General features: G+C 40.3%; 1 protein-coding gene across 1 annotated transcript in view; it reads left to right on the plus strand.

The window, feature by feature from the left end:
• Nucleotides 1-14,936, plus strand: part of LOC124250287 (leukocyte immunoglobulin-like receptor subfamily B member 3) — an 80,002-nt gene that overhangs the window by 46,795 nt on the left and 18,271 nt on the right. Inside the window, 1 exon segment of the mRNA XM_046682104.1 lies at nt 8,557-8,600. Within this exon segment, the coding sequence (XP_046538060.1) occupies nt 8,557-8,600 (44 nt within the window).

A 14,936-nucleotide genomic window follows, 5' to 3' on the forward strand; every position in this document is an offset into this window, starting at 1 on the left:
GAATTCTGGAGAGAAAGAAGCATAGATAAAGTGGAAGGAAAAAAGAGACTGAGAATGCACCTCCAAGATCCTCCTTCATATCTTGCATGAATGCCCACATTGGGAGGGTCTGTGTATCCAGGCAGATGGAGAAAGGGGTCAGGGCAGAGTTAGGAAGAGGAGCAACGAGGCCCAGTTTGGGGAGATCAGAGCTTGCATCAGCCTTTTCCTATTATCCATCTCCCAGAAGCCCCTCCTGGCCTCTCACCCACAGAGTGATTTCTATGTGGTGCAGATGCCTTTAACGCAAGGTAAGAGACCTCCTTTTGAGTACAGGCATCTTTCATCATCAGCTTCTGCTCCCTCTCTGCAACTTTAAGGGAGGGAGTCAAGTCCCCAGGGACATGGGAAGGTGATCCCAGGACTCCCAGGAGCTCAGCGTTAGAAGACAAAGGATCTGCAGTGGGGTAGAGGATGGGCAGCTTCATTTCCTCATCTCTCTCCCGTCCTGTTTTCAACACTGGTGAGTACCCCAATGAGGGCTGTAGATCTCCATCATCACTCACCACTTGGGTTCAACATGGTTACACCATACAAAGAGAATAAAACCTACTAATTACCTTAATAACCAGTTAGGTAGCTTCAAGGCAAATTTTCCATTAGCTCTGAGACTCCAGAATACGCAGAAACCAATAGATACCTTGATTCTTATCATCTGTCTCTACACAGATACTTGGATCCCTGTGATTCCTGGAGCTCAATGGCTTCAAACTCCTTAGGTCATAGAATGGCTATTATAAGCCCTGTCCTATGGGGATTCCTGAGCAGTAGAGGTGGGAATATGAGGGCTATCTTAGTCAGGGTTTTCCAGAGAAACAGAACCAATAGGATGCATATAGACGTATATATAGATGTATAAATGGAGAGAGAGAGATTATAAGGAATTGGCTCATGTGATTATAGTACCTGAGAAGCCCCAAGATCTGCAGTCAGCAAGCTGGAGACCCAAGACCACTGATGTGTAGCTCCAGTCTGAGTCCAAAGACCTGAGAACCAGGAGAGTCTATGGTATAAGTACCAGTTTGAAAACCAGCAGGGTCAAGACCCAAGGAGAGCTGATGTTTCAGTTTGAGGCTGAGGACGAGAAAAGACTGATGGCCTAGCTCAAAGCAGTCAGGCAGAAGGAGTTCCCTCTTCCTCATGGGAGGGTCAGTCTTTTCATTCTATTCATGCTAAATAGATTAGATGAGGCTCACCCACATTGGGTGCTTTACTCAGTCTACTGATTTTAGACTGCTTTACTCAGTCTACTGATTCAAATGGTAATCTCACCCATAAAACCTTCACAGACACACTCAGGACTATGTTTAACCAAATATCTGGACACCCCATGCCCCAGTCAAGTTGACACATACAGATAACCATCACAGAAGCGTATTACAAGCAGAGACAAAAATTCAAAATCAGGTAGAGAAACAGTAAGAGATAACATGATGCTCAGAGGAAGATAAAGGAAGACATATGCAGAGAGAATAAAGCAGAGAAAAAAAGACAGTAATAAACAAAAAATATGCAAAAAACACAGAAAGTGGGGACTAGGATCTCTGTTCAGATACCAAAGGACAATACGAAGAATGAGTGACACCGTTACTACATGGGCTTCTCTTTCCCAGGATTGAACACAAAACTCTTATTCTCCACCCAGGCGTGCAATATTGCAGCCCAAGGAGAAGATATTCCACTGGAATGTAACCCAGAAGCATGTTTGTCATGCTCATCTGGTGCCAGGATACAGCAACCCTAGCATCTTCCCTGGAGGATCTAAGACATGCTCTGGAGATGGACATTTTTCAGATGTTTAGCAATTGATTTTGTTTTGTTCCTTCTTAGCTGCAGGACCTTTGGCAAAGCCATTTTTCTTAAAGACTCATTTTCCTTATTTTTGAAATCAGGCTGTGACTGATGCCAGCAGAGGAGAGAACCACACCAAGTAGGAGTGTGGACGGTGATCTTGGTGCTAAATTTGGGTTCTTCCTCTGCTAGGAGGCAGAGTGGTACAAAAGAAGATCAAAGTCATTGGAGTCACAGTTCCTGCCTCCTTTTAAGGCATGATATCTTGAGAAGTCCCAGTTGCATCCTCCTTAATTTGGTGCCATTACCATCTCCCTCACAGGGGGCTTTATCAGAATCTAACGGGATCATAAAAGTTAAAAGGCCTCAGGAACAAAGCCTGGCACTTATTTGCTGCTAATGAAATAGTAGACTTCATAACCCTTCTCCTTCCCACTCCTAGAATATCTTTCCTCGGTCTGCCTTCCTCCCAACACACAGACATCCTAGGGTCCCATACGACCCCTAGTAAGTGAAAGAAGGGTTTAATGAATAAGTAACTGATCTTCGCTGGAGGCATGAGGATAATATAAAGTCATCCAAGTACAAATCCAGTCATTTCTCAGAAGTCTCTGTCTAAGTGGTCCAAGAACCCATTTAGAGACAGACAATAAGAATCAAGGTATCTCAATTTAAATAAAAAATAATTCTTCCTATATGTATCCTTACAGAAGAAAAAAATCATCAACATTAAGGAAAAAAGGTAAAATAGCATCAACAGTAAGAGATGCAGACTAGTATGGAAACAATGTCAGTAAAACGTATGTGAGGAAATACTGTTTCATAAACTGGCAGTGGTAATAACCGTAATTAACCGTGTATTCTTTCACTTGTTGGCCTAAGAAAACACTCTAAGAGGTGTATAATTTGTTTTAAAAAAGGAAAACACTTAGGAAAACTTTTCAAAATAATACGGTCCATATGTAAGGAAATTTCAAGAGAGAGCCATCTGCCCAAGACCACTAGTCATTTTTTCCCCCATTTATCATACTGAGAAATGTCAGAACTGATCAAAATGTCTCTGATGGTATAAATATGGCCCTAAAAGCCAATCCACATGTGCACCTGATCCTTACCAAGACTGCAGTCACTTCTTTCCATGAGGCTGTGGAGGGACCAGTGTTCATTCAAACACCACAGCAGAAAACAACAGAGCCACTAACCGCCTATTGCAAATAAGTCCAATAAGATGGGCTTTGGAGAATGGAGCCAGCGATCTACAATGTACAGGCCAAATATGAACCCCTACGTATTTTTGAAAAAGAAGTTTTACTGGAATATGGTCGTGCTCATTCATGTAGTTATCAATGGTTAGGTATCATGTAGGTATCATGTGGTTATCAATTGATAACTTCCATGCTGCAACGTCACAATTGATTAGTTGTGACAGAGATTGTATGGTGTGCAAAGCCTATGATATTTATTTTCTGACCCTTTACAAAAAAAAAATTTCCTAACTCTTGGTACATAGCTTGGGGTTGAGTCTAGAATCCATCCTGAAGTCTGGGCCTACACTTAGGGCCCCACCTTTATTCATCTGGACTCAGGAGAGAAGAGAATCTAATGAAATTGAAATTAATGGGCCAAAATAGTTTTGAAAGAAAGAGCAAAGAAGCTGTGGGAAAGATTCTAGAACACTTTAAAATTCTTCTTCCACAAGAGGAAATTACGGAAGAACCCCCCGGCCCCCACCAAAGGTTGTGGTGAGTTAACACAATGTGTCCCTGCTCATTAATAGATGTGGCTCAGGCCAGTTTCTGGAAGTCAACCAATTAATATTCCCTTCCCCCTAGAAAGCCACTTCGTTTTCAAGCAATAACAATAGTATTTTTAATCAGGTCATTCTGCCTCTATAACCCGTGTATTTTCCCATTACTCCTCTATTCATTTTAAATACCCAACTGAGAGCACAAACATTATTTTTCCTCCACCCAATCCCATTCAAATGAGAGCAAAGAAGGAAAGAAGCCATAAACCACAAGAAAGAAAATTGGGTTGTGGGAAATTTTATGCAATCTATATCACTGAATTCACAGGTGACTGAAAGTGTATATATGGAAATGGATGAAAAGAGATACAACTGAAATTTTCACAAAATGAAATAGTTAATGCGGGAACTGATTTGCCTTCCAAAAGATGGGAGAGGCTCAGGACTTCAAAATAGTTGGAGTGTTGGAAGGCAAGCTTACTGGGGGCTAGGGAGTGGGGGAAATTGGGAGATGTTGATCAAAGGGCACAAACTTTCAGTTATGAATAAGTTCTTGGGATCTAATTTACAATATTGTAAGTATAATTAACAGTACTGTATTCTATACTTAAAGGTTGCTAAGACAGTAGATTTTCCGTGTTCTCACTACAAAAAGGAAATGGTAATTGTTTGAGGTGACAGAGGTGTTAACCAGGCTACAGTGGAAATCATTTTGCAATACATAAATGTGTCAAATCAACACATCGTATACCTTAAACTTACACAATGTTCCATGTCAATTATATCTCAATAAAGGTGGGGAAAAAGAGTGATGTATTGCAATGAAAGTGAGATAGTCAATAGAAAGTTTGATTCAAAATATTTGACTTCCCGTACTTGAAGAAGCAGTAATAGCCATAATAGCCAGGAGTCTATAACCAAATTATCTGTCTGTCTATCTATCTATCTAATTTATATTCTCTATCCATCCCTCATTTGTTGATATAAATATAGATAGATGTAGATATAGGATATTCTTTCTTTAGAAATGATGAATAGCTCCTGAGAAAATTCCTCTACGTGCTGGCACTGGGATAATCCGCAGCATAAGAGTATACTGCCTGCCTGATCAAGTCCAAGAGGATATACTTAGTCCATGAATTCCAGAGAGGACACATGGGTCTATAACAGAGAAGGCCATGTGGCTTTTTAATGATGGTCCAATGAAGAAAAATCTCTGTCTGCATGGCACCCATCTTATATTTTGTCCCAAGTCCTTCCATTTGGATGTGGGACCTTGTCCAAAGAAGGATTTGAGCCCCATTAGACGTTGGTTGAGGAAAATGCTCACTTCTGATATGAAACATAAACAGAAAGATTGGTCTCCTCTGGGACCCCACCCAAGAGCTACCCAGTACTACGTTCTTTGGATGAACCCATTTCTTGTGAAGAAATAGGTGTAGAAATTCTCTGAGGAGGGGCTCTGATCTCATACTTCCTCTAGATCTTACTGTCTTATGAGAATCTTCCATCCTGCTAATATGCACCAACAAAAGGCAAACTGGACTGAGGCTATATCAGAATCATGACCCCAGAGATGGCACTCTCTTCTGTCTCAGTAAGTCCTGAAATGCAAGTGGAAAAGAGGGGAATATGGAAGAATCACAAAGTTGTCAGGGTCCCTCTTAACATGAGGACTTGGTGATTTTAGTGGCTGCCAACAAGATTCTGATCTCCTTAATGGAGAGATTGTCTTTACCCAGATATCTGTAGCTGCCTCTGCCCAAGTCCAAGCTATCTTGTGGGGCTCAGTAATCAGGTTTTCAAGTTGACCTTGAGGGGCTCATTCAACCCATGCCATGCTGTCTGGGGACACATGATGCTTTCAGAGTTCCTACAGATGAGAGCCTTAGAGACTGGAATCTAGAAGACAAAACTAAAAGATGAGCCTCGGAGCTATGTTCACTGTGGAAGAAGAAATGACACCCTGTATGTCATTATGTAGAGTGATTTATAATAGAGATCGGAAACTGGAGGATTGCTTTTTCCAGACTCTCTCTCTTCCAGTGCTCGGTCTGAGCCAGAAGATTCAGGCACAAGAAGATAAGTGTTTCCCTAAGTCTTCCCAGCCTCCCTAAACCCTCATGGCAGCTCTGAGATAGAAGGGCTGAAGGGATAGTCTAAAGCCCAGATGAATTCCAATTATATTTCCCATTCTGATCGTCTCTGCTATGTCCCCCTTGCAGAATTTGTATTTCACTTTCTATCTCCAGACCCCTCAAATTCCTCATGCTCAGACCTGGATTGAGTCTTTGCCTCTGTTAGGCTGTCTGTCCATCAAACACGTGTGCACTACTGACTGTTCACAGCTGTGGGGATGAGGAAGTCAGGGGTCGTTTTTGATTGTCCAAATCTTTCTCCTGTGTTGCATCTACTTGCTTTCACAACCTCACTCTCCCCAGTCTCTCCTCTTTGCTTCAGTTAAAGGGACACTGCCTCAGCCCAATGCTACTGTAGGATCTGTGTATTCTGTACCAACTACAGTACAAAGCATTAAGCAGTACTAAATTACTGCCATATATTCTGTCCCTCCAGCTATTATTTGATCTCCTAATGGGTGTAACCCCATATCTATCCATCTAGACACTGTAACCTGTGTCTTTAAAATACGAATATCTTTATCTCTCTCTTAAAACTCCCAGTAGTCTATCTTCAGATAAACCTAGCTATTTCCCCAGGTCTCCCAAGCCCTTGTGTCTACTTCTCCAGCACATCTTCCACTCTCCCTCTGACTCCATGCTCTTCACCCACAGTGACCTTAATTTAGTTTCTCCTTCATCCATTCCACTTTATTACCTCAGGGTCTTGCCTCATTGTCCCTTCTATCTGAAATGCTCCAAACCTTACTATTCACATTGCCTAGGCAATTCCCACTCATCCTCATATACCAGTTGAATTCTTATGTCTGTTATAAGATCTCCAAATTCTCTATTTTTATACTGTAGGCCATATATCATGATCTACAATTATATAACTGTGTACTTTTTAAATTAATATCTGACATTTCCCACACCATCATTCCCTTAAAGGTATTAATCAAGTCTCTTTAGCTCAGGGTTTCTAGATCTCAGCACTATTGACATCTGGGACAATTCTTTGTTTAGAGGGTGGTCCTGTGTACTTTAGGATATTTAGCAGCATCCCTGGCCTCTATGCACTAGATGCAAATAGTACCTCCCACCCCAGTTGTGACAACCAAAAATGTCTCCAGACATTGCCAAATTTTCCCCTAAGAGGCAAAATTGTCCTCTGTTGAGAACCACTGGTTTATGTCTTGATAGTAGATAAACAATATGCCTGAGTTAGTGGAGGCATCATTTCATATGTTTTGGAACAACAAATGCATGATGTGAGTGAATGATACTGAATATAAGGAAGTCCTTCAGGGTTTGTCTTGCTTGAAAACAATCTTTGTGGGGATGGCAAACTCCCTTCTTATCCCCCTTCACAGAGCTGCAGTTGAGCACATCACTATCAAGGTGAAAATAATGATACACCTTAACAAATGGAACCAGCTGGTTTTGAATGTCCCACTCTCCCATTTGCTGGTTTCTGTGTCATGGTTAAAGCTGAAAGCAGAAGTCTTCAAAACGCAACATTACTTGCTCAAAGCCACTCAACATGAATGGATTGGTGCTAAGAAGCTAACCAGAACCTTCTTGTACCCCCAAAACTTTCTCAAATCCCTTTCTTTCCTAAATCCCACTCCTGGGGCTAGGACCCAAGTCTCCAAGAAACTCTTATTTTCCAACTCTTAGCTTCCTGGCTCTCTCTTATAGAACTAATCATCATATTTATCCAATACTTGTGTTAGTTGTCCCTCACGTTGCATTCTCTAACTTCTTCAGGACAGAGAGTAGTCTCCAGCTGCAGAGTAGAAAGCACAGAATCTAAGGGAGATATTTATAGTTTCCAAACCAGTCTGACAACCCTGTAATTTGTGGTCTTGTGTAATTGACACGGTTTCTCCAAACTTCAGCACCCTCACTTTAGAATGAAGAGCAGGAGTGCATGTTGATAAGAATTACATGGGAACAAAACACCAAGCTAACTTCATAACAGACTAGAGGTTCCCAGGGGCTGCAAGGAGGGTAGAATAGGAGTGACTGCTTGATGCATATGTAGTCTCCTTTGGGGATGATGAAGATAGAGCTGGATAGAGGTGGTGGTTGCACAACATTATAAATATACTAAATGCCACTGAATCAAACACTTTAAAAATGGTTAATTGTATGTTATGTGAATTTCACCTCAATAAAAATAAATAAATATATAAAAAGGAAGGAATTCAGTTCTTCAAAGATCACTTTGGTCCCTGACCCATCTACAATTTACCAAATCCTCAAGTCTTAGCTCCTCCTTCTCCTCTGCCCTCTCCCTACAACCTGCAGACAGGACTTTATTCAAGAGCAGACTGAGACTTCATCTTTCTCTGTCTCTCTTTCTCTCTCTTTATATATATTATATATATATATATATATATAATGTATATATGTAGTCATACATACATCTGCTATATACATATAAACACAGTTATATATATTTATACACACATCTATGAATATATACCATATATTCATATGTATCTACAAGTGTTCATTTGGATGCCCACAGTTTTCACTGGATGTGTTTTCACACATTTATTATCTATTTTTCCACTTTGATTCACACTCCAAACAAGGAATAATAGTGTTTTAGAAATCTGGTGACTAAACATCACCTTTAGAAAATCTACGCTTGCATGTTTGCCTGTATAGGTCTGTCTGTCTACCATTGTAGGTATTCCTATCTGTATGAAGACTGAATTAATGAGAGAATAAATGGAGGAAAAAGTCAAAGTGATGATTAAAATGCAAATCTCAGAGAGTAAGGACCTGGGTGAGGTGGAGTGAGGGGGACACAGCCTCAGATTCTTACTCCTTTGCTTTCCTGACATCCAGGAGCTTCTGACTCCAATCCTCATCCATGGACCCTGGGACCTCAGGTATTGAGTAAGTAGAACTCTCAGCTATACAGAATAAGCCTATGAGGTCTTGTGTCCCAGACTAAACAGGGAACATACAAGGGCTCAATTGTTTTTGTACTGGGAGACCATTTTTCTCTCCAATCCTGAGCTCTTGGAGCACATCTGAACTCTGTTCCACTGTGACTCAGAAGCAGGTTTTGAGTTCAAAGAAAACAAAGAGCCTGAAAAAATCCATTGAGAAGATCAGAGGGAACTCTGCTACAGTAGACAAAGGTTTATTGAAGAAACTATGTATGAATTATGTCATGAGAAATGGGAGGATATAAAACCCAGAACGCAGAGGAAAGGCTGGACTCAGATTTCTCCAATTCCTCAGCCACGTGCTTTTTTCCCCTCAGGAGTAACTGATATCCCCAACCCATCACAAAACAAGTCAGACCCCAAGAGTGTTGATTAGGAGAAATTCCCATAATGGGGCTGATCTCAGATGGTCATGTCCTGTCAAAGGGAGGCAGGCGCCCTGGGGGGATATCCGGAGATCCTTGGTGATTTTGTTCTTCCCTGACCTTTTAATTCTTTGTCCACAATTCCTAGCCTCACGTCACCAAGATTACACAGTGGAGAATCTCATCCAGTTGGGCATGGCTGGCTTGATCCTGGTAGTCCTTGGGATTCTGCTATTTCAGGCTCAGCACACCCAGAGAAGAGCCCAAGATTCTGACAGGAGGTAAACAGAAGAAGGATAATTGCACCATTCAGAGTGCTTGAGCCTTGGAAGAAATCTGATGATCCCAGGAGGTTTAAAGAAACTCTGGACCATAAGTTTGGGGATCTGTCTGCTGAGAATGTTGAGGGGTCTAAACCTGATTTAGATGCAGGAAAACGTCTAGAGTGCTCCCTGTACAGGACTCTAAAGCCATTAAATGTGTATTTTTCTCTCCCTATCATTGTTGGCTTTCTTTGACTGGCTCCACCTTTTTTCTCACCCTTATGCCTTGAGGGTACATCCCACGTGGCCTGTGTAGGTCCACATGTAAAACATCAAGTTCTCATCATCTACTTTTATGTAATATAATTTTCTTTATTTCTAATAACCACATGGCCAGATGTACATTGTTGCATCTCTATCTCTTCAGTTCACAGGACTTAACATTATTTCAATAACTGAATAAATTAGCAAAAATCCGATTCTAGTCTTGAAAAGATAAATCCAAAATAATACCTACCACCCTCTCTGGACCTCACAATCCTTTCTCTCTTCATTAGATGCCACCTGTGTCATTTTTCCAGAAATGTAATCACTTGGAATCAAGACAGTTCTGTTTGCAGAGACAGCCTAGCGGCGTGCTGCCCCTGAAATAGCACTTTTTAAAAATTCTTGATTCATGGCATTTTCCAGTTTCTGTGTTGTAAATCCTCCCTTCAACGCCAACACCGAGCTGCCTTTGTGACTTCACAGAATGCAGAATTGGGAAGAGATGAACAGAATCAAATGTGTAAGAGCCACCTGCTATACACCTCCTCACCAGCTTCACATAGACCTCTATTTCCTTCTCTTTTAGAGATAATGATAATTTCTACTGTCACGTTATGGCACAGTTTCAATGAAATTATGAAACCATAATCTTAGCACATCAACATGAGAGGCAAAAGAAAAAAAATACAATGTAGTAAATAACAGGGCTCACTTAGAATTCCACTATATTAGTGATGATAGTAAAAATTATTTCAGCACACTTGAGGAATATATTGGAATTATGACATAGAGCCACAACAATAAAATTTATACTCTAGAGGGAAATGTGTATGCAAGCTCAAGGTTACACTCACAAGAACTTCGATATAAGAGGTTCTTATTTAGAAAATATCCATGAAACACCCATAAATTAGTAAAAGAAAGATGGGTGGTATATGTCCACCATGGAATATCATACAGCACTGAAAATGCACAGATTAAATCTACAAAGAGTGATGTATATTGATCTTCAAGCATGGTGGTGAGTAATTGAAAGATTGTCAGAGGAGGCATGCAGGGCCATTTCATTAGTCTTTTAGGTAGCCATACCTAAGACAAACCCAATAAATAAAACAAGAGAAGAAACCCCATGTAATCCATTTAGTGGTTAAATAAAATGCAATGTCCAAAGGTTAGTTCAAAATGGAAAACACAGGGACTGCTGGAAAGCAGGTGATGTTCTTTGTGAGCTTCATCTGGTGACTCATAAGTCTGGTTGTCATACTGGCAAACAGTGCATTTCTATTGTAACCTAGTTTTATTTTCCCAACAATTTAGTGAACTTGGGACTGAAACGTGAGTGGAATACACAGCCTGAACTGGGCATTGAACTTCCAGCAAAGTGGCTGTTGATGTGTTTGATAGCAAATATGTCACATCTTGGCAATGTGGTTGCCTAAAAACATGGTCATCACCTGCCTGATTAGCCTCACAAAGTCCTGCCAAACATGGGTCCCAGCCTGGGGGGGAAAATTGGCCTCAGAGCAGAAAACACCTTGCCCAGTATCTCTTGAGATGCAGATGAAAAATTTAAATTGCTATTAGAATTTCTGATTCCATTTTGTTCAAATAATCTGAATTGTGATGGAATACAACAATATGGACTAGGGGGTATTTCAGAGATGTTGACAACCCTGTCATGTCATGGTTTAGGGATCACACAGGGATTGGTTCCAGATTGAACAATACTCAAGTGGCCTGGTCTCTTCTTGGACCCCAGTGAGGGAGAATCAGCGAAAGGCAGCTGTGTGCAGGGGGTACCAGTTGTTGGGATCAGGCTTGATTTCATTCCATTCCTGGATGGAAACTCACTGGATGCTTGACCTTGAAAAACAGACACAGAATAGCTAAGACTTGGAGTCTCTGACAAATGTTGCTGGATAACTGAACGCAAACAGAAAACATGCAAAAGAATGAAGTTGGACCCTCATCAGACACCCTACACTGAAATGACCTCAAAATAGGTCAGTATAGCAGCTAATATTATAAAACACAGAAGAAAACATGGGGTAAATCATCATGACCTTGGGTTTCCAATGTTTTCTTAGAAAGAATATCAAAAACACAATTTGCCAAAAAACAAAAAAGAAGTAGATACATAAGACTTCATCAAAATTAAAAATGTGAGTGAATCAAAGGGCACTATCAATAAAGTGGAAACACAACCTACAGAACTGGAGAAAACATTTGTATATTATATATAGGACAATGGTCTGGTCCAGAATATATAAAGAAAACATGCAACTCAAAATCCAAAAAGAAAATCCAATTTAAAAAATTGGTCAAAGGACTTGAGGCGTCATTTCTACAGAAAAGATATTCTGCAGAGAGTGACGTCAGCATCATGGTGGAGTGAACTTGCCTGGGACTTTTTCCCCTCCAACATACAACAAAAAGGAGCAACTATATTCCAGCAGAAAATACCCTAAATGCACAAAAATCCTTGGAAAGTCACAGCACCCACATGACAGAGGGTGGAGAGGTGGAGTACCCCTCGGAGGAACTGGAATGGGGTAAGAGAGAACTTTGCTCCCACTCCTAAAGACTGCAGTCTCTGACACGGGAGGCTTAGTGAGGGAATGAGTGGGGGAGGGGTTGCACACCCATAGGCTCACCCAGGACTCCCTAGGGTTCCTTGCAGCCTAGAGGGAAGCCCTCTAGTGGGGCAAAAGCTTTCACACGGGTGACATCATCAAACCAAGACCCAAGGAGAGCAGATAGCGAGAGCTGATTGGGAAACCCAGGTCTGCACAGAGGAGAAAATGCCCCTCCCCCAAACCACGCCATGCCATCTCATCTGAAGGTGGAGGGCTCAGCATGCGCACCTCTCGGCCCCCATCCAGTGGTGATAGGCTACAACTGCAACCAAATAATATCACAATGGGAAAGTCCCGTCCTTCCAACATCAGGCACTTCATCAAATCTCCAGACCAGAGAGAAAACGACAAGCACCCAGAACTCAGTCCTGAGGACACAGAAATATGTAAGCTAAAAAACAAGCAATTCAAAATAGATATCATCAGAAAGTTCAGTGAGGTAAAAGAAAATATAGAGAAACAATTCAACGAGTTCAGGAGCTACTTCACAAAAGAGATTGCAACTATGAAGAAGAATCCATCAAAAATACTAAAGATGAAAGACACAATGAAAGAGATAAAGCAAAATACAGATTCCCTGAATGCTCGTGTGGACACCATAGAAGAGCGAATCAACATAATCGAAGATAGACATGTTGAAATGCTCCAGACAGAGGAGGAGAGACAACTGAGACTAAAAAGAAATGAAGAAAGTCTCCAAGAAATATCTGAATCAATGAGGAAATGCAACATAAGAATTATAGGTATTCAAGAAGGTGAAGAAAAGAGGAATGGAGCAGAAGGCATGTTCAAAGAAATAATAGCAGAGAACTTCCCAAATCTAGGGAATGAGAGGGAAATATGTGTGGAGCAAGCTTCCAGATCTCCTCGATTTGTCAATGTAAAAAGACTTACTACAAGGCATATAGTAGTAAAACTGGAAAAAAATGAATGACAAAGAAAGAATACTAAAGTCAGCAAGGCAGAAGAAAATAACCTACAAAGGAACCCCTATCATACTTTCAGCGGATTTCTCTGCAGAAACCTTACAAGCTAGGAGAGAATGGAATGACATATTCAAAACTTTAAAAGATAAAAATCTTCAGCCAAGAATACTCTATCCAGCAAAAATATCCTTCATATATGAGGGAAAAATTAAATAATTCCCAGACAAACAAAAGCTAAGGGACTTCGTAGCTATGAGAACCCTCCCCCACAAGAAAACCTCAAGAAGGGCCTCATACCTGGAAAAAGGAAAAAAAAGGGAGAAAGGGGTCACAAAACACAGAGTAAGGAGACAGATAGACAGAATCAGAATAGGATAGCAAATATTCAACTATAGCCTTAGGCTAAAGGGAAGGAAAACACCAAAAACAAAGAAAATCTCGTCAATTTAACAATAAACCCACAACACAAGTTGGAATAAGATATGAGAATAATAATGTAGGAGGAGGAAAGGGACTGAATCAGTTTAGATTAAGGAAATAAGAGGCCATCAGAAAATGGACTATGTTATACACGTGAATCTGAATACAAACTTCAAGGTAGCCACTAAACCAAAAACAGAACAGAGACACAAAAAATAAATAAGGAAAAAACAAAGAAATACATCATAGAAAATTACATAATTCAATGGGTAGACCAAAACACACAAGACGAGAAACAAAGGAAATGCAGGAAAACTGGAAAATGAGTGACATAAAGACAGCATTAAGCCCTCATACATCAATAATCACCCTCAATGTAAATGGATTGAACTCTCCAATAAAAAGACATAGAGTGGCAAGATGGATTAGAGAACAAGATCCAACAATTTATTGCCTCCAGGGAACACATCTCAGCTCCAATGACAAACACAGGCTCAGAGTGAAGGGGTAGAAGACGATATTCCAAGTTAATGGCAAAAAAAATAAAGCAGGTGTCGCAATACTTAGACAAAGTAGATTTCAAGATAAGGCAGGTAAAGAGGGGCAATATAAAATGATCAAAGGGACACTCCATCAAGAATAAATAACACTTATAAATATCTATGCACCTAACACAGGAGCTTCAAGTTCATAAAGCAACTATTAACAAACCTAAAAAAAGACCATACAAATAACACAATAATAGTACGGGACTTCAACACCCCACTCACATCAATGGATACATCATCCAGACAGAAAATCAACGTGGAAACAGTGGAATTAAATGAAAAGCTAAAACAGTTGGGCTTAACAGACATATATAGAGAAACCCATCCAAAAACAGCAGAATACACATTCTTCTCAAGTGCACGAGAACATTCTCAAGGATAGACCATATGTTGGGAAACAAGGCAAGCCTCTATAAATTTAAAAAATTGAAATAATAACAAGCATCTTCTCTGATCATAATGCTATAAAGCTAGAAAGTAATTACAAGAAAAAAAGCTGAGAAAGGGACAAAGATGTGGAGACTAAACAATATGCTATTGAACAAGCAATGGATCATTGAAGAAATTAAAGAAGAAATCAAAAAATATCTGGAGACAGATGAAAATGATAACACGCCATACCAACTCTTATGGGATGCAGCAAAAGCTGTATTAAGAGGGAAATTCATCACAATACAGGCACACCTTAACAAACAAGAAAAATCCCAAATAAGCAATCTCAAATTACACCTAACTGAATTAGAAAAAGAGCAAACAAAGCCCAAAGTCAGCAGAAGGAGAGAAATAATAAAAATCAGAGCACAAATAAATTCTATTGAAAAAAAGGCAGTAGAAAGGATCAATGAAAC

Source organism: Equus quagga, chromosome 13 (genome assembly GCF_021613505.1).
Source record: "Equus quagga isolate Etosha38 chromosome 13, UCLA_HA_Equagga_1.0, whole genome shotgun sequence".
Lineage (NCBI taxonomy): Eukaryota > Metazoa > Chordata > Mammalia > Perissodactyla > Equidae > Equus > Equus quagga.